This window comes from Macrobrachium rosenbergii, chromosome 47 (genome assembly GCF_040412425.1).
Source record: "Macrobrachium rosenbergii isolate ZJJX-2024 chromosome 47, ASM4041242v1, whole genome shotgun sequence".
NCBI lineage: Eukaryota > Metazoa > Arthropoda > Malacostraca > Decapoda > Palaemonidae > Macrobrachium > Macrobrachium rosenbergii.
This window is the reverse complement of record NC_089787.1, coordinates 41548216-41573968: the sequence shown is the minus strand read 5'-3', so window position 1 is coordinate 41573968 and position 25753 is coordinate 41548216. Positions and strand designations below refer to the sequence as shown.

The following is a 25753-nucleotide window of genomic DNA, read 5'->3' as shown; positions in this document are numbered from 1 at the left end:
TACCCTGAAATTTTGACCTCGTTAGGTCCAACAAAATTATCTTCCTTTTTCGTTGCATATATTTTTTCCACTGTCATTTCTTCGATAAATAAGTTGTTGCTGGTTTGTGGAGTTTGCTCTCAGTATTAGCTTTTTCACACACACACACACACACACACACACACACATATATATAATCATGTAATGTATTTTTAATTAGTTTATCTGTGTTATGACATGTTTTTTACAGTTTTACTCAGTTGCCTTTCTTCAGCAAGACAAAAGTTTAGATTCGGACGGCCTCCACGCAAATCCGTAGGAGAAATGTGTGTCATTTATTCTTAAATTGCTCATTTCCTGAGATGATATAGCAAAGCAACTCCATCGTCTTGGGAATCTACCAAACGCAACATGTTTTACAGAACATTATCTGTATTGTTTTCCGGTCCAAAGCAAATATAGCGGACGTCTGTCATATCCACCGTGGGATATAATTATTTTTATCATTTTGTCTTTCTGCGATTCCATTGTCGCCCTCCTTTCTGTCTGCTTTCTCTTACAACACGCCATGTTATGTAATAGATGTTTATCATCACGTGGGCTAGTGAATTACACAGTATATATATATATATATATATATATATATATATATATATATATATATATATATATATATATATATATATGTGTGTGTGTGTGTGTGTCGTCTCGAACTGTCGACCTAACCGCTCAGTTCTCCTCGCTGCTGGGAGAAAGGGAGCTGGGGATTTGGTACGATACATGTACACATTCGCTACCGGGGTCTAAGCGATGTCAGGCAGGGCAGCCTACCCCAACGCCAAATCAAAGTCCTTCAAAAGAAGGCACCGTGCTTACCCCATATAAAAATGGGAAAAAGCACTTTAAAACGAAGAAGTGTGTGTGTGTCAAATGTTTGAGTACCTGTAGTTTCTTCTTGGCATAGAGCAAAATTAATAAGATAAACAGAATATTCATGTCATTAACAATTATAAACATTTCCTTAGACCGACAAGCCCTGTTTTGTGCCTTCGACAATATTGCTAAAATTTTTGGTTGTGAGAAATCAGTCTATAATATCGAGCAAATCCAAGACAGATCCTAAAATTGAATTCCTTCACAGAAGTAATTACGCAGTGTTCACTTACAATGGAATTGCCCTCACGTCATTTCATTAGAATTATGAAGCACCTTGAAATTGTTTCATTTTATTGAGAACTGTTCTCTCATCTCACCTGACAAGATTATTTGGTTTTCTTATCAAATTCATCGCGATGAAAGTATTTTACTAGTTGTTTGTATCTCGTTAGTTTTCATTTTGGCATCACAATTTATTGTTCAGAAATTTAACCAACTGCAATACATAAAATACCCCTGGGGTATTTTATATATTGCATTACTGTAGGTCAATGTCATTAATCTCCAAAGTAGCAGAATGTTAATTTTTCTCATAGTTACAGAATTATCTAAAAAAAAAACTCTCACATATATAAAAAGAGATATATCCCGGACAAACGCCGGAATGATATTTATGGGTCTAGATCGTTTTAGATCCGGAAAGGAAGTAAATTGCAACCAAACGGGTATTTTTAAGGTTACGGGAGGAGCTGGACTAAATATAGGTTTTTCTTTTGCGTCAGACTTGAGTACCAGTATACTGTCTGAAGAGCGCTTAAGATTTTACGCTGTTATGATTCTAATCACCTATGAATTTCGTTTTGTTACCGTTGTATAACTATTACTAACAAAATCGTTTACCAACATATTTTTCGGTGTCGATGACCTTTGTTGTTGTGACACCAAAAAATTTCATATTGGAATTATTGATTTTATATTTAATCAGTCAATAAATCAGTCCTTCGGACTGAGCAACAAAAATGAAGAAATGAAGGCGAAAGAGCAATGATCAAGGCGACACTTGATTGCGATGTTTATCCCGACCCTCTTCTCTTCTCCCCGTGATAGTTTGACGGTTAGGAATACTTGAAATGCTTTAGCAGACACTCACATACTCGTGCATGTGTTAACTGTTTATAAACATAAACGGGCTTCATGTCTTTATGCTTATGTTCGGATGGACTGGGTTGGTTCTCTTCTGATGAAACCCAAAGCGCGCATCACGTATGTCTTATGTTACTAACCTCTCAATATTTCTAAATTTATTGTTGTCAGTGAAATGCAATTTATTGCTGAAAAAAATATTTAATTGTAAGGGTATTTTCTCAATGAACACATTTAGTTTGCTTCATGTAATATAATCTAAAATTTTGATAAATTATGCGTACTTCCCTGCAGATCGCTATGAATACGAGAGAGAGAGAGAGAGAGAGAGAGAGAGAGAGAGAGAGAGAGAGAGAGAGAGAGAGAGAGAGAGATGCTACTATTATATAACTGTAGAGTTACTCAGATGATTTCGTTCATTACTGCTTCTACTTGGATAGTAAGTCAGATGTACTCAACAACATGTGTTTCACGTCATCAGTTGCATCAACGTTATATTGTTTGATATATGAATCCCTGGGGCAACAAGGATGGACTAGAAAAAAATGCGAAAAGGTCTAGAAAGGGTTGCGAATCGGAAAACAAAGCTTTGACAAACTTGAAATGATAAACTAGCCAGAGCTGAAGTGAGATAAACCGGTAATCATGAGTTGGCAATGCCACGAGTGTGGTGTTGCCATATATGGCTCGGATGAAGGGGTGGGTGGGAGACAACCCCTCCGAGCCACCATAATGAGCAACACTCTCTCTCTCTCTCTCTCTCTCTCTCTCTCTCTCTCTCTCTCTCTCTCTCTCTCTCGTCGGTTCGGAATTTCAAAAGCTTAGAATAATTTGTCAGGATAAGGTGGGGTCGTTCGAGTACTAGGATCACCGGAATGAAGCAAATTACCGAGAGATTGCGAACTTTTGACGGAAGAAAAGAGCAGCACAAATCGAGACGAATATGGCAAGGGCGTCTACCGAACGGAGAAAGTGGCGGATAAACATGGGTCATTTTCAAGGTTAGGTGTTTTGAATATCGAACGACGTTTTAGCACTTGGTTCTTTGTTTATAGTAGGAGACCACACAGTTCTTTTAGATGCAAACTTGTGTGTGTGTTGTGTGTATGAGTTGATGTAGAGAGGGAGAGAGAAAAAGCAAAGCATAGGCTATCATTTAAGCAAACTTTAATCTATTTACGATAGGACGTCAAAGTTATACAGAAACAGTACAAGCTTTCTTTTGAGTGATACTGATATGTTTGCAAACAAGGTATACGGACCTTGATAAGGACCTTGTTTTCAAAGATGCCTTGAAACATCTGCTTTCAAAAAAGACAAAAGGGAAAGGACATCGATAGTAAAAAGAAATAATCTTGTAAAGTGATTAAAATAATTATGTAAAACTTAAACAAAGAGCTGTGGATGCACGTTTGTATTTATATTTACATATGTGAGACAAAGATGTATGTCAGTCGACATAGCTGTTTAAGCGATTAATCAGCCAAATAATTTAACACGAATCCTCATTGAAATTTTAACTCCCAGAGGAGATGAAATTGTAGAACTGGATATTTCCGCAGAGAGAGAGAGAGAGAGAGAGAGAGAGAGAGAGAGAGAGAGAGGGGCCTTAGAATCTTCAATATCCACACAGAGAGAGAGAGAGAGAGAGAGAGAGAGAGAGGCTTAGAGGCTTCGTGCGTTGTATTTCTAGTTTTGCACGATTTGAGATTGCTGTTGAATATGAGAATGCCATTCTTCCTCGTCTATTTACATTTCAATTTTTTGAAATGCCTCAGATGGTCAAAACTTCATATTTCCTTTATGGCCTTCAGTTGGTTATTGTTTTCTGTATATTATGCTGTTGTACGCAATATATTCACGTGAATTGATATATATATATATATATATATATATATATATATATATATATATATATATATATATATATATATATATATATATATGTGTGTGTGTGTGTGTGTGTGTGTGTGTGTGTATACAGTATTTATGTGTGTGCGTGTGTGATTATGAATCTACTGTAGTATGTTAGGATACAGTGGTTACGGAAAGTATATATATTTAATGTTCAGATACCTGTTTTATGGTAATATTGATCTTTAATATCTGATTCCACACGGAACCTTAATTTCAGAAAGAAAAAGAATCTTTTACAGTCGTGTTATTTCATATTCATATTTTTTTGTGGTTATTACTGCACAATTTCTGCAGTTTTTTTTCATGTCAAATTTGAGATTATTTGAAACTGGTGTGCACTTACCTCGTGCTAATGTATGATGACTTTTAGATCTTTGCTGGTTTAAAGTCAAGAGACCAAATCTTTAATTACCCATTAAGTTTGCCTGACTTTTTTTTTAATCATTGCTTAAAATAATGTTCAAACCCCGATTGCATTCAATACATGCTGTTAAAAATCCGTACGACACATAACCATGATCTATTTTGAAAGGCAAATCTAATTTTTGCAAAAGAAGAAGAAGAAAAAAGCCATTATCGTATCGCTGGCAACGAGCTGGCTGATGATTATTTATTTTAGGAGCGAAAGGAACAACAGCCTTTACAACGGCCCTCTGATTACCGGTCTCATTTAGAGATAGAAGGATGCCGAAAAGATGGCCTTTCTTGTAAATCCTTAGCCGGCCATATTTGGTCAGCCTGCGAAGTCAAAAAAGTTTTGCAAGATGACGTGGGTCATTTATCGCCTCACTGAATTCCATCGGCTGTTTAACAGGGTGTCTCTTGTTTTCATATCTGATTACTGTATGACTTGCGCGTGTTTTGTTTTGGATGAGCAGAGTTACCGTTTTTAAAGGGTTTTGTATAGTAAAGTGTATTTACATATATATATATATATATATATATATATATATATATATATATATATATATTATATATATATTTATATATATACATATATATACGTGTGTGTGTGTATGTCTGAGTTGTGTATACTATATACATTGTATATATAGACTATATATGTATATGTATATGTTTGTGTGTGTGAGAGAGAGAGAGAGAGAGAGAGAGTCCCTATGATCAAGTAGTTACGTAGTTACGAGTTGCTTCACTAGCGGAAGCCTAAGTGGGATCCCAGACTGTGGAAACGTTTTCTTTTTCTGAGAAATCTATTGTGCTTCTGTTGAACTGAGCAGTCGACTGAGGTGCGCTGCAGCTAGAACTGAGAAAGGTAGGGGCTTACAGCCTCATCCCATAAGACGATCTGAGAATGGTAAGAACACGTGTGGAACCACCCTCTCTAAGGTGAAAAGTGTTGGTAATATAAATAAAATACCTATATATATATATATATATATATATATATATATATATATATATATATATATATATATATATATATATATATATATATATATATACAGAAACCAAAAGTAGGTGGACAGTAGATGAACACATTTATTTTGAGATTACATATACAGCTATAATAACTAATACAGTCAAATTTTTTATAAACAGTTATTACATTTACAATTAAGTTTTATCGTATAATATAACACAAACGCCAGAGTTATAATAAACACCATCGTTATAGTATAAACCTAGCACAAACCCTATTCCACCTACTGTCCACCTACTTTTGGTTCACCCTGTGTATATATATATATATATATATATATATATATATATATATATATATGTGTGTGTGTGTGTGTGTGTGTGTGTGTGTGTGTGTGTGTGTGTGTATATATGTGTGTGTATGTATATTTGAGAGAGAGAGAGAGAGAGAGAGAGAGAGAGAGAGAGAGAGAGAGAGAGAGAGTACACCGGGGAAGATGTACGGACGGATTTTGATGAGGAAAGTGTCAATTATGAAACAATCAACTGAAAATTTTGAAAGTAAAAGGAGAAAGCTGTATGTGGCATTCATGGACCTAAAAAAAAAAAAAGGTTATGTTAGAACTGATGGAGAAGCAGCGCTTAGGGTGTTAAGGACGTGTGGTGTGGGAGATAAGCTGGTGAGAGCGATTAAAATTTTACGATGGGAATGAAGTGTTTGGCGTTAAAGTGAATATGAGTCAAGGGCGTGTCACGTCTCCGAGGCTGTTCAATATCTTTATTGGCGGCGTGATGTGCGAGGTCAAAGATAGCACTTAACACTTAAGATGTAGTTGCAAAATTGTGAGGAAGGAAAGTGAGTAGTGAACACAGTGTGGGATTGTTAATGTTTGCATATGATACGGGACTGATTAGGAACAATGAAGAAAAACTGTAGTATCTAATAAAAGCGCGAAAGTGTTTGCAAGAGGGAATTGAGAGAAAATGTGACCAAGAGTGTAGCCGTGAATGTTACTACGGATGGTGGAAGAATGGAAGTGGTTGGCTGGTATGAGTATTTGCGAGTAAATATAATTAATGATAATAAGATGAGACTAGAAGTGACTCACAAAATTAGGTGAAGCAAATCAGGTTTCAGGGTGTGGAAATGGTTGCGAGGAGACTTGAATTGCCTACGGATGCTAAGCTGGGAATGTATGAAGGGATTGTTGAGCCAAATCCCCTTTATGGAAGAAGTGAAGTGTGGATGGTGAATTCAGATAAAGGTTGAGGGTATTGAGATGTATTATGACTTAGTGTAAGAAATGACAGGATGAGAAATTAAGAGATACATAGAAGTGGTAAACAGAAACATATCAGCGTATTGAAAGAACATAGAGTATTTGGAGATGGTTTATTCCTGTGGAAGAATGAACGACGACAGGCTGGCGAGAAATTTTTGTATTTCAAGGTGTCATGAGAAATGATAGGAAGGCCTTATAAAAGGGCAGATTGGTAGCTTGAAAGGATATTTGAAAAGAAAGAGACTTATGTCCAGAAAGCGCGAGTGTGTAGGGTGCCTCCATGCACTTCTGTGTCGGTATGTAAAGAAGCTAATGTTGTCGAAGTTTTACTGCACAAAGGTTTCATCCAAGCTTCGGGAGATGAAGTATGATTGTGGTAGACTGTTATGTTTTTATTTATCTGGCTCACACACACTGTTAAATGGATGACTCAGTTGGAAGCATATATATATATATATATATATATATATATATATATATATATATATATATATATAATATATGTGTATGTCTTTGTGCATGCGCCTTTTATCTTTATGTGTGCACATGCTCGAAAGTATTACATTCATGAATGATGTCCTTCACTTCGTTTAATGATCATCTTGACAAAGATGACAGCGGGCTCTATCTCTTTGGAACGCAATATACCTTGTAAATGTACGTGAACATGTGTGTGTTTGATTATTAGCTGAAAATATTGTGAATACTCACAACATCCAACATAAATGTTGCTTTTTGTGTAAATAATGCTCTCCTCTCTCTCCCCCCTCTCTCGTCATCATAACTTTTCCCATCTTTATGATAGATGTTATTCTTACCAAAAAAAAAAAAAAAATCCTACTCTGATCAATTTATTTCTGTTCGTTAAATAAGGAAACTTCTTCCCGATATGTTAGATTCAATTTGTCATCATGACTAAGACTTCCAATTGATGTGTATAATTATATTTAACTGCACGCCAAAATCGAAAAATGAGAAAGTTATGATCTCGTTTTATGAGAGGGGCACAGCTGCTGTCGGGGTATTTCTCTTTCTACGAGTCTCATTATTGCATCTTTGTGATTTTCGCTTCTTTTCTTCTGCGCAGTATGTTTCTTTAATTCTTAATTAAATGTTTTCTTTCATTTTGACACCATTTCTCATTTAAGACGTGCAGATGCCTCATCATTTTATGGACGTGCCTTTCACTGGCATTGTCCAGTATTCAGGATTCCCTATGCCTATTGTTTTTGTCGGAAAGATTCTTGCGATGGTGCGTGGCCTGCATTTGAAGAAGAGTATCAGGTATTGACTCGATTCTTGTTTATTATCAAAGGACCGTCTTGTTCCTTTCATCTTTTATCGTTGGGTGTTGAGCGCATTGCATCCTTCCTTTGTTTATGTCCTGGTTTATTGTTCCTTCAGCAAGAGGTGACGTTATCCGTTGGCTATGGAAACCGTGACGCTGTTCTTTTGCGTCTGTCATTGCTTATTGTTCCTTCATTATAAAAGGGACGTTTTACGTCAGCTGTCGAATGCTTGGCAACCATCTTTTATTTATGTACTGGTTTATTGATGCTTGCCTTTAACAGCACTGAAGGAACATGTGTAAGATCCTTTGTGGATGTATGCTTTGTCTAAGTTTACGAGATGCTTTTCGTTCTCGAAGACAAGATTCTAGAGAACCTCTCACTCGGTGACACGAACTCTGCTGGGCAATGTGGGTCAGAGGGTTTTCTGAAGAGAAGTTGGAGGCCATTCTATGTTAAGGTCTTCATAAGATTTGTTTTGCTCAAGACTTGACGTCCTAGCTCTCTCTCTCTCTCTCTCTCTCTCTCTCTCTCTCTCTCTCTCTCTCTCTCTCTCTCTCTCTCTCTCATAAGACTTACTAGACCTTAGATGTTATTTATGCTCCGTAACCTGTGATTGCTTAGCTTGTTGTGATTTATGTTTGAATTAAGAAAATCTTACTTTACTCAGTAGCTTATTTTCAATAGAGATAAACCAAGAGATTGTATTCTGAGCTTTAAACGTACTCTGTTGTTACCACCGCAGTCTTCCAAATAATGTATCACTCTCTCCCTGTTCATTTCAGCTTTCATGTAAATAGCTACTTTCGTACCTAGATGATAAGACCTACTTTGCCATATTTGATATTCACATGCAAAAGCCTATGTGAGGAAGAGCCAGTTGCCCGTATCTACCCAGACCCTTAGAAGTGGCATAGGAGAAAAAAAAAAAGTCAGGATCAACGGATTGCCCCACCTCATGAAATATGAGAGATGTTAGGAATCAGGTGCATCAGTGGTGGAAACAACGAGAAACAGTTTTATGAAAGGATTACTTGTCTTCAGTTGCACCTCCCCGACCCGATCTCTAGATTTTGTGGTAAGCCGAGAACCAAGCGCTTTCCTTTGTTCCTCTGTGGCCGTGAGAACTCGCAGTCAGCATCTCCCTCATTCTCTGACTCACGAAGATTCCTTTGCTCTGCCATTATTATTATTATTATTATTATTATTATTATTATTATTATTATTATTATTATTCATAAAAATCTAATATAGCATAAGTAACTAGAATGGTGAAGAAATCCAAATTGATGTAAATGTAAAAATATATTATAAATATATATATATATATATATATATATATATATATATATATATATATATATATATATATATATATATATATATATATATATATATATATATGACGAGAGCTTTTGAGAACTTGCTTGATTCTCCTTCTCAGTCAGATTGAGAAGCAGAATCGAGTAGGTTCTCGAAAGCTCTCGTTCATATATATATATATATATATATATATATATATATATATATATATATATATATATATATATATATATATATATATATATATATATGTATATATATGTCTAATATAATTATGTCGACATTTACACCACTGTAGATTTCTTCACCATTATTATTATTATTGTAGATGGTGGTTATTATAATTAGTATTGCACACAGCTCTACTTGTGGGAAAAGAGATAAATAAACTTGATCGTCAGAACAGTACTACGTCCCATGCATGTCATTGGGAATTCCCTTGGACTACCATAACAGGACAACTTTAACATACTGACTGTCTCGCCAGTCGTCTGGAATCCATCCCCCCCCCTCCCCCTTCTCCAATTGATTCCTCATTACTAGCTGCAGTTTGTGTCTGTACGTGTTTGTACGGAGGACTGAAGGCTTAGAGGTTTGTGCTTAAAACTGCGGTCGTTTTTAGGCCTTGTGTGGTGGCTGGTAAAACTTTCGCTTTGAACCGGTTCATTTTTGGCAACCGTTTCTTTGTCTCCATATTCTCTGTGTCCCGAACAAAGGATAGACCAAGCTGGCATATCTTTCATTGCTTCTGGAAAGGACGACTGTTAGAATTTTGACGGCAAATTATGAAATACAGTGATCATGTATTCGCCAGTAAGTACGAATATATGCCTGTTAAGTCAAAGTCAAATGCCTTTCTACACACACACGCAGACGTATCTGTATGTAGGTATATGTGTGTGTGTGTACTTATATATATATATATATATATATATATATATATATATATATATATATATATATATATATATATATATATATATATAGAGAGAGAGAGAGAGAGAGAGAGAGAGAGAGAGAGAGAGAGAGAGAGAGAGAGAGAGAGAGAGAGAGAGAGAGAGTTTTGAGGGCTGCACAAGGGTCAGCAGCGGCCTAGAAACCATGGCCAAAATGCAAGTCATTTGAAAGGATGCAAATCCATCCGAATTCATCCAGCTTCTGTTGTCATTCTTTTAATGCAGAGATCGATGGGGCAGGTAGAGCATGCCCATGTTTAGCCAAGGCAGATGGAAACAGGATAAAGTGGGAGAAAGGGATGTGGTAACCTGACATGTCAGGAAACCACTTAAAGGATAAGTTTTTAAAAGATAAGGGGTAGCGGGAGAGAAGGACCAACTGGATGAGAAGTAAAGATGCGGTCTTTGAGCAATCAAATTGCATTTTACCCGGCCCTGTTAAAGTAAGGGACATAAAAGTAAGTTCCCAAGAGATATGAGAGCAATTATTCAAACTTGGATGAATAAGGCCCGCTTAGAACTTCAAAACAGGAACGTAAACAAGAAGTAGCTACATTTAAACAATACGAGTCATTTTATCTCTTCAAGACGAAGTTACCAGTTCACAGCGTAGTTGGTTGGTTTAGATTAAGCCAACCTTATTCCAACAGGAGGCCTGGTGTATACCTCAGGACTTTACTAACCAACAGAGACGATGCATTGACAAAAGTTGTTGCTATATATGTATGGAAATGGAGACCAAGCAGTAGATAGAAGCCTTGCCATGGGGGGTATTTTACTTGAGGTAGTTTCGACGAGTGTGGAGTAATGAATAATCCACAAAAACATAAAAAGCAAAATAGTTCAAATGGAGGTCATAGATGAAGAGGACAGAATAGGTAAGAGATGAGAGCCCAGAAAACGCCAAAGAAAAAGTTAGAAGTAATTTACAGAAAATCCGTCAGAAGTTTGAAATTTACGGACATTGCAGTGTGACCCTAAGGTTGGTTCAGTGCTACTGTATATTATGAAAGAGTAAAGCCACAAGAAAAAGGGGTGGTTGATAGAGCCATACGCCGTAGAGATCTCAAGAGCAAGAATAAGATTCTACAAAATCTCTGAAGAAAATGACCAAATACCAGAGAGATGGGAAAGTAGACCTTTCCTTATGGAATCCATTCCGGTGATCTTAAAATTTTTGAAAGATTGAGAATTAGCAAAGGTGTGAGTACTTTCGTGACAGTGTAGCTGGGGGTCAAAGTCCTGACACTGAGACCAATAAGGGCACTCACTGCCGTATTAAAATCGAAGAGCAGTGATTGAAAGGCTAAGAACAGACGCCTTTCGTGTGGATGGGCTCAACAAGTGCCCATCCACATCTACAGGAAGAAGGATTAGTGCAGAATTTGACGATTAGGCATGCAAGATGGCAAAGCACAATTCAGACTCCGATTCCTTCTGGAATGGGGCAGGAATGCGATCTCGTCAAGGTACGCTGTTGGTCTCTAAGGATGCACAACAACAAACCTCAGGAACTGAGAATTTTTAGGTCATAGAATTAAGATTACCTTTTGTAAAGAGTCATATTATCTAATTGGATTCTTTATAAGAGAAACCATTTAAAGGCGTTAGCAGTCCTATAACGATTCTGTTTTTCATTCACAACCAAGGCACCAAATTACTGTAGATTAATAATGTAAAGGAGAAAATGATATCGAGCTTTCCTAATTAATCGTCTTCATCAAGTTCTATCTTTCCGACGTCAGTGACAAGTGATGCTGTGACGCCATTCGCATAAATTCAGCCAGTCTTTCCACACTGATATATCAAGTCGAATTTACATTTCCCTACGTTTTTGATAATGGCAGAGGCAACTTACGAGAGAGCATTAATCTCAGTGCCATCCAATTTCTCTCTCGGCACTAGCTCTTCTTCCTCCTCCTCCTCTCTCCACCAACACCTACACTCGCCACATCGCACACTCAACGTTCTCCTTGCCACAGCTGAGGAGGAGGAGGAGGGGGAGGAGGAATCTGGGTCTCAAAGAGCACCAAATGCTTACCAAAATATCTCGCCACATTTAATAGATTTTTTATTTTTATATGAGGTCTGCGCGTCCCCATTTAGAGCATTCCGTCCGCTCTCTATTTTCGGCGATCGCTCTTATTGTGAAGTTGTTCGCTACTCTTGCTCGTGTTGATATTGTGATGAATGAAAAAGAACCTTTCTGTTCATGATTTCAAGCCTTTTCTTTTCATTTATTAAATGAAACTTCATTGCACGTCTTCTTGCAATTCTCATTTATATTTTGTTATCTTACAATCAGGTATATCAAGGCACCGTTAAGTATATTTCAGATTTGGTGTATCGTAAGATTCACACTTTTTCCCAACAGTTATTTGTGTATCTCTCTATATTACATGAAAATATCGGTAACATACTGTTAGAATTCTTGTATATATATCTCTTAATTGCAGTCACGTTCAGAATCATATGATAATTGTCACGTTTTTTGTAAGACTCGTAAAGATAGGTTCGTATCTTCTTATACTTCAAGATGTACATAAACAGTATTGTGGTTTATTTTCAGATTGTTTTTTCAAAATCAACTATCAGTAAATTTTTATTGACTTTGATTTTACATTATCCTCTGACTTTTGAAGTAATAAGCCAGATTTTTCTAATATTCAGCATACATTTTGGTAAAATATTGATGGAAGACTGAAAGATGCTAATACAAAATAGATTCTTTATTTGTAACTTACATCATAAATGACATAAGATTCTTTGGTGTCATGAAAGTTGCACGCAGAATATTTGTGCAATATTATGATGAAACTTAAAATTAGACAAAAAAAAAAACTTTGCATACAATATGGAAGACGGAAGTTTTAATTTGATGAATAATGTATTATCACTACAAAAATATGGACCCTTGATACAAGGACTTGACGTTATGACAACGAACAAATATAAATAAAATTATATATTCTACATCGCTATATAATTATATACACGTTATAAAAAAACTCTCTTTCCAATTCAGATCTACCTTACATTCCATAACATAAAAAAAAGCTGCCAAATTCTTCCATTCTATTTTTAGCCGTCAGTAATCTCCACTCAAATGCAGACTTCGATGCGATTAATATAGATATAAAAAAGGAAAAACAGTTCCTCTACACTTCTAAGTAGCGGGTTACTTAAAGCAGAAGCAAATCCTTATGATACAGTGACTTAGAAAATGCTTTCTGGGCAACATATCCACATTCGTCCGATTCTAAGTCGCGCACAGACAGACACACATACACACACATTCAGTCGAAGGGCCGCACGTAGTGCCAGTGATGTCATCATCACTTCGACGCCCACGCCTTGCACCTCACAGCAGCTGCACCACACCGGTGCTTTGGCTTCCGCCCGCGGAATGGGCGTGTGTCAAGGGCTCGCCCACGGAGATGGGCTCTCCTGCGTCAAGGGCGCGGATTTAAATGTACATGGACGGTTTCCTGATTCGCTTAAAACGGCAATACTTCGGAGAGGATTTCTTTGGCACTTTCCGACAGGGTATTTGGGAACTGAATATCAAAGTGGACGATGATATCACCTTTTCTCGTAGGATCCTTGGGGAAGGGCAGGCCGTATCCTTGGAGTCTCTTCGTCGTCTGGGGCTTGATGATCTCGCTGCTGAAGTTGAGAGTGACCTTCTGGCCCTCCAAGGTGGGGACCGACACTCTGGTACCACACAGGGCGTCCCTGAGGGGGATTTTGGCCGAGTAGATCAAGTTGGCACCGTCTCTCTTGAACGTCGGGTGAGGTTTGTCCCTTATAACGAAGATGATGTCAGCTGGGATCTTGCCGGGCACTTGGTCGCCCTCCTTTTCGAAGGTGATCTTGGTGCCCTCCTTCCACCCGGGCTTGATGTCGATGGTCAGAATCTTCTCCTCTCTCCTGGTGGACCTCCCGTCGCTGCTGGACACGTTTCGCGTGATTTTCATCTTCCTGGTCACTCCCTTGGCCACTTCTTCGAGGGTCACGTACAGGTCCCTGGTGATGGCGGGGTCCTGGTGGCGTCCCTTGCCCCCGTGGGGTCTCGAGGTATCGTGGGGATTGAAACTGAAAGCGCGGCGGGTACCCCCCATGCGAGGACCACCAACGCCTCCTCCCATCATGCTGATGAAGGGGTCATCGTCGACATCCATGTCGTCGAACACGTGTGGCCCGTGGCCGTCGACACCCATGTTGAAAAAATGGGCAAATGGGTCATTGGTGCCGAAGAACTGTTGGAAAGTGGCCCTGGGATCGCCAGAGAAGGTGTACGTGAAGTGGGTTCCGTCACCACCTCCGCTGCCTGGCACCCCACCCTTCAAGCCTTCTTCACCATATTGGTCGTAAATATCTCTCTTCTTCTTGTCACTCAACACTTCATAGGCCTCTGCGACGGCTTTGAACTTCTCTTCGGCATCTGCAGACTTATTCTTGTCCGGATGGTATTTCAGGGCCATTTTTCTGTAAGCCTTTTTAATATCCTCATCTGAGGCACCTTTGGAGATGCCCAGAATCTTGTAGTAATCCTTGCCCATGATGCTTGTTTAAATTTGAAGTACAATTCACAACACAAAAGTTCCACTGGCAGTATCACAGATACCACGATAAAGTATCGTGTTTATCAACTCGGGCACGATGTGTCTCGTCTGCTGTCTTGCGATCAACTGAGCTTGGTCGGCCCCTGACACACTTTATTCAATGCTGAACGAACTGTCTGGGAGTTTCGAGAATGTTCGTTCGCATTCCAGTAATGCTGGGGACGATTTTTTTCATGAGTCGCTAACTTTGCAAAGTTAATGAGTTTACAGATATTAACAAATACGGAATTAACTCTCTTATTATTTTATTAGGTAAGTAATAAGAGGAATATTACATGCAAATATCTTTTAGCAGAATTAACTTTGCGACGCAATGAATGGAGGAAGTTTTTCATAGGAGATGACGCATCTTCCGCGGGACATTTAAAACGGTTGCCACTTCCCTATCAGAATCTTTTCCATGGGTAAAGCTGTGGTAAACCTTTTGTAGATTACTGTAAAGTCAGCTGTAAGCCTTTTATAGATTACAGATAACATAATGATCTCATCATGCAACCTTTAGGAAAATTCATCATATTAACCGTAAAACCAGGCTTTTCTGCAATCTGCATTAGATTTTAGCATGCGGCAATCTTCAAGTGCCTCCTTTTATTTAGCATTGAAACCCCTCGTGCACTGGGGAAATTGTTAGTTACAAAAACTGTGTTTGTGTGTATGTGTGTGTGTGTGTGTGTGTGAGAGAGAGAGAGAGAGAGAGAGAGAGAGAGAGAGAGTTTGTTTTTGTTTTATAACTATTTTTTCAAGGACGATCTAACCCGTGACGACAGTTGTGCCATGAGTACTTTTTGCTGTCGTGTATCGATAAATGCAAGCAAAGGTACTTTTGACTTTGATACGTTCTCATGCGCCCTCTTCTTAACATGCGCACAAATATTGAAGGAGTAATAAAAACATTTTTGCATTTGTATGTTTGTATTACGTCAATTACATCACTGATATAAATAGTTGAGCATTTCTTTCGCACGCACAGGTGCAATGTGATTCAAATCCTACGTAACCTCCGTACAATGCTAATGAAGCCAATTTTCACTTTCTTCTTACTTATGTCATACTTTACCTCATACTCACACACCTAATTTGCTTTATTGCGCAAAAGGCTCTTCGCCTTGAAACATCTGGGAGTGGAGCTATCATTTCGTACGTGGCGTTCTTTTATCGGAAGTCGTGATTCACTGGACTTGAAAATAACTCTTAAGAGTAGTGTTACGGTTAAGCTACCTTCAGTGAAACCTCTTTGTATCAGGTAATTTCCCACAATGATAACTTCTTGATCTATCTACAGTATCTATCTATCTGTCTATCTCTCAATATATATATATATATATATATATATATATATATATATATATATATATACATATATATATGTATATATATATATGTATGTATATATATATTATATGTATTTATATATATACATAAATATGTGTTTTGTATACATGTGTATTTGTGTATGGGGAATTATACACTCTCTCTCTCTCTCTCTCTCTCTCTCTCTCTCTCTCTCTCTCTCTCTCTCTCTCTCTCTCTCTCTCTTTCGGTGCTGCTATGGAGAATTGTGTATTTACAAATTTTAGATTAATCTGGATATAAGAGGATTTTACAGCTGTGTTCGAACGAACTGAGGGAGAATTGCTGTTGCTGCTAAATTACGTTGGCCTTGTACCAGTAGGAACTTTTGTTCCTCTGCTCTTATTCCAGAGAGTGTTCGTGCTTTTAAAAGCAGTTTTGACAACTCGCTTCTGCACCTTTGATTCGTTTCTTTTCAGATAATTGACTTAGTCGCAAGTTAGTGGGAAGCTTTTAGAAGTTTGATTTAATCAAGCCATCCCATAAAATAAAAAATTATAGCTTTGACGCTTTTCGTTTACGGTGAAAAAAAAAAAAAAACGCGAAGTACAAGAATGTTCCCTGTCACGTGCAATAAACACGTGCTTAGCGTAAGACCATTCACTGATCGATTCAACAGTTTTCACGCGCATGCGCGAGCTGAAGAATTATGCTTTCTCTTTTCCGACAGTAATGTTGCCCTCAGGGTTCATAGAGTTCTTCCAGTCCCAATTCTGGTTAAAAGAGCGAAGGTTAGCATAGGCACAGGCTTTGCCTTTATATTAAAATAATATGCAGGAGGAGTTACTGGAACTTCAACAGATTCCGGTGGTCTTATAGTACGGACCAAAAAAACATTTTGAAAGTACTTTTAAAAGTAATATGGTACCATGGTATCAAAAGAATGTAGGAAATTAAATTTTTATGCGTTTCGTTTCATAATTCACATATATCATGTGTTTTATAAGATAGTGATCCTTTTTTTTCTATTCCAAAGGTTTATTCGTCATTTAACTTTTATTTTTTCTAAGAACAACTGGTAACCCCCCTTTCCACATGATTCCATTTTTGTATAGTGCATTCGCTGTATGAAGCATACGCTATTTGAAAGCATTTGCAGCCGCTGAAATATGGCTCGTTAGGTTAGAACGCCTTATACCAATTCAACCTCTTCAGTTACTAATAACGATGATACCCTTTCAGCTCAGAAACAATATGCAGACACAATTAAATAAAAAAAAAATTGACATTAACGATACTTAAACTCTCAAAGTGACACGTTTCGGGCTTCATAACCCCGCATTTGCTGGGCGGACATCGTGGACATGAGCGTCAACCAGTTCTGTCAACCTTTCACCATTTCATGCCCAAGAAATTGACCTGCATTGTCTCTCCTCTGCTTTTTTATTATTCCCCAGAATGCTCCTTTATTTAACGATTAGATTTAAAATCTCAGAAAAAACTGCAATGTTCTTCGTCATTTATTTTGTTAGTTATTCTCTCATTACTCTTATTGCACTTTTAAATAATCGTATCGCCAGCCAAATTTATTTTGGCATTTCCAGAATTAATATGGCAAACCATTCAGATTCGACCCAAGATCTTCCAGCTTACGTAATCATCAGACTTGAGTTTCTGAGGGAAATGGTATCCATGAAGAAGTTTCCAGATGGTTTCTCTGAAATCTTCCAAGAGGTTTTAATGGACACGAAAAAGGTGATAAGTATTTTTAATAATGTCAGACAACATCATATTTGATTATGTTAATTATTATTATACTGGTCGCTGGTGTAGTGGTTAGTGTCTTGGCATGCCACTCAGATGTCATCCGCCTCCCCCAGGCAATGAAAAATCACTGGCTCTGTATCATGATCTGTTACCGCTGCAGTGTGAGGTCTGCGGTGGGAGGCTGAAACCAACATTCTTTGGAAGCTTAAATTTCAAGTCAGTGGCACCGTGGGCTTGTTCCATATGAATATGTTTCATCTACAGAATAAAAAAAAAATAATAGTTAGATCTTAGTTTATCTCAACAAAAGAGAAGTCATCACGAGTTAGGTATTGCAATTTCCATCGTTTCTTCAAGAACGTGACATTTCCTTACCTAGCTCGCCCGTGCTTCTGAGTAAAACCGCCAGACACGTGACATTCAGACGATAGTTTTTGCAACTCACGCCAGTTGTTATTGAGCTGAGGTCACAGAACGAGAATGTTCTGTGCCTTCAGATAAATCATTCTCAAAATATAGTCTGCACAGCCAGAGTTAAAAGACACGATCGATCACCTCATTTATTAATTGATGTTTTTTGAACCCCTTCGGCGTCTTCAGTGTCGCTTTATGAAACTCCATATCAGTATCACAGAGAGAGAGAGAGAGAGAGAGAGAGAGAGAGAGAGAGAGAGAGAGAGAGAGAGAGAGAGAGAGAGAGCATGGCGCAATGCTATTCCTGGAAGTTCTAGTGTGCCATGACTCGGGAGATTCACAAAGACACGATGCCGTTTCTTTCATACCCTTCACACAAGAGAGCGATTCATTTGACGAGGAGAGTCTGTAAAGGGAAATGCGAAAGCGTGAAAATTATATTAGTATTATTTTTAAGTCAAAGTCAGCAAACGTTCACTCAAAAGGCTAATAATTGGCCAAGCTAGCGCACATGCTCTTTGACGCTTCACCGAACTTTCGAGACGGTTTTTGGGCAAGGGTCTGTGGTGGCATAAGGCCTTAATCTTAACCACCCAGCGGCCCTTGCCAAGCAAATAGAAAAAAATATATAATTTTATGCTCATTTGAAATATATAAAACTTCACATGGAACACGCTTAAAAGGTTAGAATTCCATTTTGAAAAATACTGTGATGAAAGCAAGTAACTGCTACTCAAAAAATAAAAATATACAATCAGCTACAGTGATGGCAGTGAAATTAAGGCAAAAATGAGAACCCAGAATTAAACGCCTCTTGCTTCAGAGTTTTATACCCAGTAAATGCATATGAAGTCATTTCGTTTTGGAACAATTTGCAAGCGTCTAATTCTGAATGCATTACGCGAGATATCTCCAGAAAAGAACTCGTTGCCTTTCCTGTGACATCATCGCTGGCCGGGTTTTCCAATATCTCTTTCGCATATACTGATTTCATGTTGCTTATTTTTCTTATACGGCTGAACGTCCGTGCATCCGGCCTTCCTCGCGAAACAAATTCTCTGTCAGTCGACGCCAGAAATTATCATTGGAAATATGGAAAATAAACAATATCGGAAGGAATGATTCAAAGTCGTTTAACAAAAGCAAAATAATTGTGTATAACAGATTTTGCTGATCTTGGTCACTGGCATCGAAACTAAAATAAAATATGTTTTATAGTAACTTCCTATAGATGCTTAACTATAAGAATATAGTTAGCGTCAGGCATTCGTTTGGTAGGAAATTTGCTGGGAAAATGAGTCACCCAAAGTGAGTTTAGTGGATAGTGTCTGCTTCATATAAATAACAACAGAAAATATTGTTTATGTGTGTGTATGCGAGTGTGAAATGAATGTTCCACAACACTGCTAAGGCAACGTGTGACATATGGAAGAGGCGTTTATGTAGCATAGCATAGTAAATTAGTATTTCATATTTCTGCGTATTTCATTTGCAATTTTGTTAAACTTTCATACCAAAAGTACAACATAATACACTTTTCATTACACACACACACACACACACACACACACACACATATATATATATATATATATATTCTTTGAATTCATTTTACAATTTGATTTACTACTTCGGAATATCTAAGTAAACAGAGTTTTGACAGACATTTAAAACTCTCTTTCAATTCTTTGAATCTTTACAATTTGAAAAATATCTAAGTCACAGTCATTTAAAAGAATCTTCTCGAATCTCTAAAAGTGAGAGAGAGAGAGAGAGAGAGAGAGAGAGAGAGAGAGAGAGAGAGAGAGAGAGAGAGATAATCCTATCAAGTCACCTGAACGGTTACCAGTTATACAATTTTGTCTCTTTATCCAGGAAACGAATGTCGTCTAGCGAAGTTTACTTCTCTGCGGAAATCGCTGTGACGAATCGAACTCTAGATCTTTCTAGAAACGATCTGGAAAATCCCAGTTTTAGGAAATTTCTTAACGACGAGCTCAGTTGGTTCAGAATGCATAATTTACAAGAGGTTGTTCTAGTTTTGACAGGATTAGCGGCAGAAGTTCGTAAGACGAGTCTCCAGAATATTGTAATCGACGTTGTAGAGCCTTCTCTCTCTCTCTCTCTCTCTCTCTCTCTCTCTCTCTCTCTCTCTCTCTCTCTCTCATTGAATATATATCGATTAGTCATATTTTTCTTCGTCTACGTCAACAACACCTGATTCTTTTGCTGAAAACGCTTTTAGACATAATTGCGAAGTTGAATATACTTGCTCACAAACACAAACAAATATAGGCACATGCACACACATGCATATATATATATATATTTTATATATATATATATATATATATATATATATATATATATATATATATATATATATATATATATATATATACTGTATATATATATATATATATATATATATATATATATATATATATTTATATATATATATACATATACTGTATACTGTATATATGATGTGTGAATTATTTACTGTATTTCAAGGTAGCTTTATTTACATTCCCTGATGCTACCTCTGTCACAGTTAACGAATTATCCTTTACATAAATGGTGTAAATTGTTTTTCGAAGGATTATTATTCCATTTACGAAAAATTCAAGCAAGCTCCCTCTTAAACAATAGAATAAAGAGCTTTAATCCAGACACCAGTCGCTATCAACGATTGTCAGCCTGAGGGATGCAAAAGGGATTCCACCGGTCACGTACGTGGTTGCTGGAAATGTATGCAAATTGGAGAGAGAGAGAGAGAGAGAGAGAGAGAGAGAGAGAGAGAGAGAGAGAGAGAGAGAGAGAATGGTTATGTTAATGACCGACTGCATCATAAAGCCAGTACATTTTGTTAGGGAAAAGCTGTTCCATGCCATTGCTTGAATGGTAAGGGAAATTTCAAGAGACTACGATACAAAGACCTGAATGATTAGTATTTATATTGCATGTCAGAACTTTTTCAATTCCTTTATCATTCATATATATATATATATATATATATATATATATATATATATATATATATGTATGTATATACATATATATATATATATATATATATATATATATATATATATATATATATATATATATATATATATATGTATATATATGTAAATATATTATTCTATTAAGAGCACTCTTCATCATATGAGGTACATTTAGTTAAAGAAGTCTTGTCAACCAGTCTTAACTTCTTATGCTACACTTCATTTAGTTATGGTTCCGTTCGTTTCTCTGTTTCACTTTTATTCATACTTGAGAGCATTTATACACTAAAAAGGCAGTGGCATAAATTTTATGCGTATTTTAACAATAGTAATCATACTGGCTAGGAAAAGCAAGCGCCCGTGCAGGCAAAAGTCTCTCTCTCTCTCTCTCTCTCTCTCTCTCTCTCTCTCTCTCTCTCTCTTGAAAAGGTCACCCACTGTTTCCTAGACCACCATAGTTAGAGAAATCCTGATAATGATGTCACCCCTTGTCTTAACCCATTGACATTTTTTTTTATATTCCCCGCAGAGGAGTAGTGCCGTCAGTGCACCTCATGCGGTACACTGTAGGCATTCTTTGCGGTGTCCTTTCGCCCTCTAGCTGCAACCCCTTTCATTCCTTTAACTGTGCCTCCGTTCCTATTCTCTTTCTTCCCTCTTATTTTCCACTATCTCCTAACAGTTGATTCATAGTCCAACTGAGAGGTTTTCCTCCTGTTACACCTTTCAAACCGTTTACTCTCAATGTCAGTTTCAGCGCTGAATGACCTCATAGGTCCCTGAGCCTTTGGCCTAAATGCTATTTTCTGTCCTTATTTTTATAAGCGTTCTGCTTAAGTGTTATACACATGTATGATGTTTGTATTGATTATGGCAGGAATATCATCATTTGCCTCAATTTCTGAAGATAAATTACTTGAAATTCGATATGTAATATTTTAATAACACTCGTTACCATCGTCACTGACATCGTCGTCAGGTCTGTTTGACAAGTGACAGCGCTAATAAACTGTTCCTTCTGACGCATTTACTGGTGGTATCTCTCTGTTGTTTTATTTATTTATTTATTTATTTATTTATTTATTTATTTATTTATTTATTGATATATTTATTTAATATCATTATTATTATTTTTTTGTTTTGCTTTCCAAGGGAAGGTTATGAAGAAATATTCTAAAGACCCCTTTTGTTATTAAACCTGGTCCCTTTCTCTTGAGAATAACACATTGTTTTTATGAATCTCTCTCTCTCTCTCTCTCTCTCTCTCTCTCTCTCTCTCTCTCTCTCTCTCTCTCTCTCTCTCTCTCTCTCTCTCTCTCTCTCAAAATAAGTAAATAAATAAGTGTCTCTTTCTTAGGACATAATTTCCTTTGAAAATCACCCGTGTTTTCAATATTTACGCCAGTTCCGTCTCTACCTCATAAACACACACTGTTGTATAATTGAACACTGTCCTCAGTCAGTTTTTTTTATTTTGTTTTGTTATATCTTACTTTATTTAACTTTCTGTGTAATGTTTCACTCTGTTATATGTGTAATGGTTGACTGTTATATCTTTAGTTTCCTTTTTTTTTGGCTTGCCTATTTCTTTTTCATTGTTGAAGATTTAGATCCATCAGTTCGGTTCATATTCAGAGAATTGCGTTTCTCCCTTTTGGTCTATTGTCTCAGTTTTATTTTGTAATTAAGTTTGTTATTAGAGACATGCTCGAATATTTATCATTTAACATGCGGTACGGAAACTAGTGAAGTACTCCCTAAAAATACTTTAGTACATTTTCTATAAGTACTGCTTTAACAGAAGAAAATGTTTTTTTCTAAATTTGAATAACGGACACACACACACACACACACACACACATATATATATATATATATATATATATATATATATATATATATATATATATATATATATATATATATATATATATATATCAATGCTTATTCGGTTGATGGAAATAGTTAGTGATACAAAATAAAAATATACCGTAAATGATGAATTACGTTGATAAGACATCAGTGCCTCTTGTAGCGAGCTTAGGCTTGAGTTTGCTAGTATCATCATTGTCAAGTTTTACTGATCCTCTTGAATATCCATCTCACACGATTATCACAGCTGGAAAAAACAAAATATTTAATGTAATTAAGGAGAAAAAATATCCATTCACAGATTTATTTTACATCTGAACAACAGCAACTACTCTGTTATGTAATGGAACAATGAAGCGTTGTTAAAACATTTTTGAGGTTTAATTTCATGTTTAGTCAAGTTCGTAGTATTGGGCTTATTTGTAGATTGATTCCATTCCTTTTTTATTCGTATTGAAATATTTAATGGAGAAATTAAGAATTGTTGAAGCTACTTAGTAATCAGAACTTACAGTAGAATATGCTAGTGGAGATAAACTGTCCTTATGAAATATAGTCTTATGTCGACTGGGGGATGAAAGTTGTGAGGCAGGACCGTGTTTCAAGAATTAAAGGCTTATTGTGAATTTCAATGTGGTTTTGGAAATGATTCTTAAAGATTTAAGAAAGGTGGAGTGGAAGGCATTGGGAGATGATGTGAGAGTGATATGGATGGCTGACAAGGTAGGCTAAGTGTAAAGGAGGGGAAAGTTCCATGGAAATGGATAAGGTGGTTAATCGTCCCTTATTATGTAGTTACAGATGACATAGTGTTCTATAGGAACGTGTTCATCATACTTGAGAAGGAGTATGAGTATCCTTGAGAAAGTAAAACAGGATTGCCGAGGGCCAAGGAAGATGCCGTGTTTATCAAGTGCTTTTATGAAACTTATGTAAGAAGTTGAGAGTAAAGAAAACCTGTATGTGGAGCACGTGAAACCATGGAAAGCTTATGATAAGGTGTGGAAGGTGTTAACGAAGCAAAATTTATCCAGAGCAGTTGGAAATATTTATGATGAAAGGAAAGTGAAGCATATGTAAAATTGGTCTGAAACAAGATTTTTATGGCTGTTTTATATTTATTTTTATGGATAGCATGGTGAGAAAAGTATGAAAACAGTTAGAAATGTACGGGCAGTTTTTAAGGATAACAGGTGTTGAGAAGATCATCATTATCATCATCACCATCACTGTGCAATGTAGGGGTTCTCCGTGAAATTCTGCCACTCAAGTCGTTTCTGTGCTATTCTTATCATTCCTCACCTGACCGCTGGTGCAAAGGTCATGCCCAAGCCTTCTCCAGCTACCCTTCATCATTATCTCATCTGCAAACGGAACTTCCGTACTTTCCACTATGGTATCATGTCTTACTCCATCGTGTCATCTGATTCCTGACATTCTTTCTAAAGCTGTATTCTCGAATCTACGAAAGCTTTCAGATATAGTTTCACTGATATACCATGATTCATAACTGTACAGCAATACCGATCATACTATATTACTATATATTTGTAAGCAGGTAATTACCAGAAAATAGTTACTAACAATAACCTCCTCCTTAGGGATTTAAACCATGGACGACTGAAGCAGTAGGCCGATACTTATAGTATACTCAGTCGCTGAGGGCAAAAAAGTGCCCACTTACTGCAGGTGGCATAAAAAGGGGGTGCAGAGGTGCCCAAATGGTACTATGCTTATGCAGTTGATCTGGTTCCTCTCCTGTTATTTCTTCGGTGGCTGAGTGGACAAGTGTCATCTTACTACCTCAGTGGTCGACTGTTTGAATTCCCAAGGAAGGAGGTTACTGTTTGCATCAATGTTTCGTTTTTGTCAGAAGTCACCTGTTTTAGAGAAATGGCCCATTGAAGTGGAAAAATCTTGTTTAATAACAATTTGCTCTTATAGGGTATCAAAGAACATTTGATAGTGAAAATACAAAACTTTGAAAGCAAGTTTATTCCTATGGAGACAAACAATAACCTTTTACATAGAGGTGTTTCTTGGTGTAAGTAGAAAGGTCATTGAAGCTAGGTAACAAGGTGCCTAATAGGTAGTAGTCAGGTTAGGGAAGGTGAGTCGCCCTCTAACCCACCATAAGCCAGCAGGCCCAGCACTTTTCCTTTATCCATCATTGGATGTGGATATGTCTGTGTACTCGGCCTGACTTGGAATTGAAGCTATTTTTCGCACTGTGTATTTAGTTTTGTTTATTTTTACAATGGAGGAAACTAAATATGTGAACAAAAAGTGTAAAGGATGCAACTGAGTGCGAGGGTAGGTGACTGCATGTGTCTTCTAATAGTACTGACCCAGGTTCATGGTTTGACGCTGCCTATTTCTTTTCATTGGCAGCTTCTTCGGAGTACTTGCAGATGTTTCTGTCCCGTGGTATTCTGAGCGAAACTTGTTTCACAAATGTTCCTGCTGTTGTTCCCACTTAGAGGCTCAACACTGTAGAGCCTCCTGTATTCGTCATCTTAATTGTGGAGATAACCGCCCCCCCCCCCTTATCCAGCACAGGTCTTACTCCTCTGATGCTAATGCCTGTCAAGACATCTGCTGTGGTCAAGGACAGCAAGACTTGTGTACAAA

The 25753-nt window shown here is 37.1% G+C and overlaps 2 protein-coding genes across 3 annotated transcripts in view; one reads left to right on the top strand and one right to left on the bottom strand.

The window, feature by feature from the left end:
* LOC136830800 (phospholipid phosphatase 5-like) overlaps nt 1-25753 on the top strand; it is a 152693-nt gene that overhangs the window by 66114 nt on the left and 60826 nt on the right. Inside the window, exon 1 of one of the 2 annotated variants that reach the window (XM_067090724.1) lies at nt 25278-25435. The exons of the other annotated variant lie outside the window; for it this stretch is intronic. The gene's annotated coding sequence lies outside the window, so the exon portion shown is untranslated. Of the gene's footprint in view, nt 1-25277; nt 25436-25753 lie in introns of those variants that run through there. 2 annotated transcript variants of the gene reach the window in all.
* On the bottom strand, nt 12861-14884 carry LOC136830798 (dnaJ homolog subfamily B member 4-like). The gene has a single exon (XM_067090719.1). It carries the CDS (start codon nt 14706-14708, stop codon nt 13644-13646), a length of 1065 nt encoding a protein of 354 aa, XP_066946820.1. The 5' UTR covers nt 14709-14884; the 3' UTR covers nt 12861-13643.

Excerpts from the sequence above, each read along its gene's own strand:
- LOC136830798 (XM_067090719.1), bottom strand. The coding sequence starts at position 14,708 with ATGGGCAAGGATTACTACAAGATTCTGGGCATCTCCAAAGGTGCCTCA.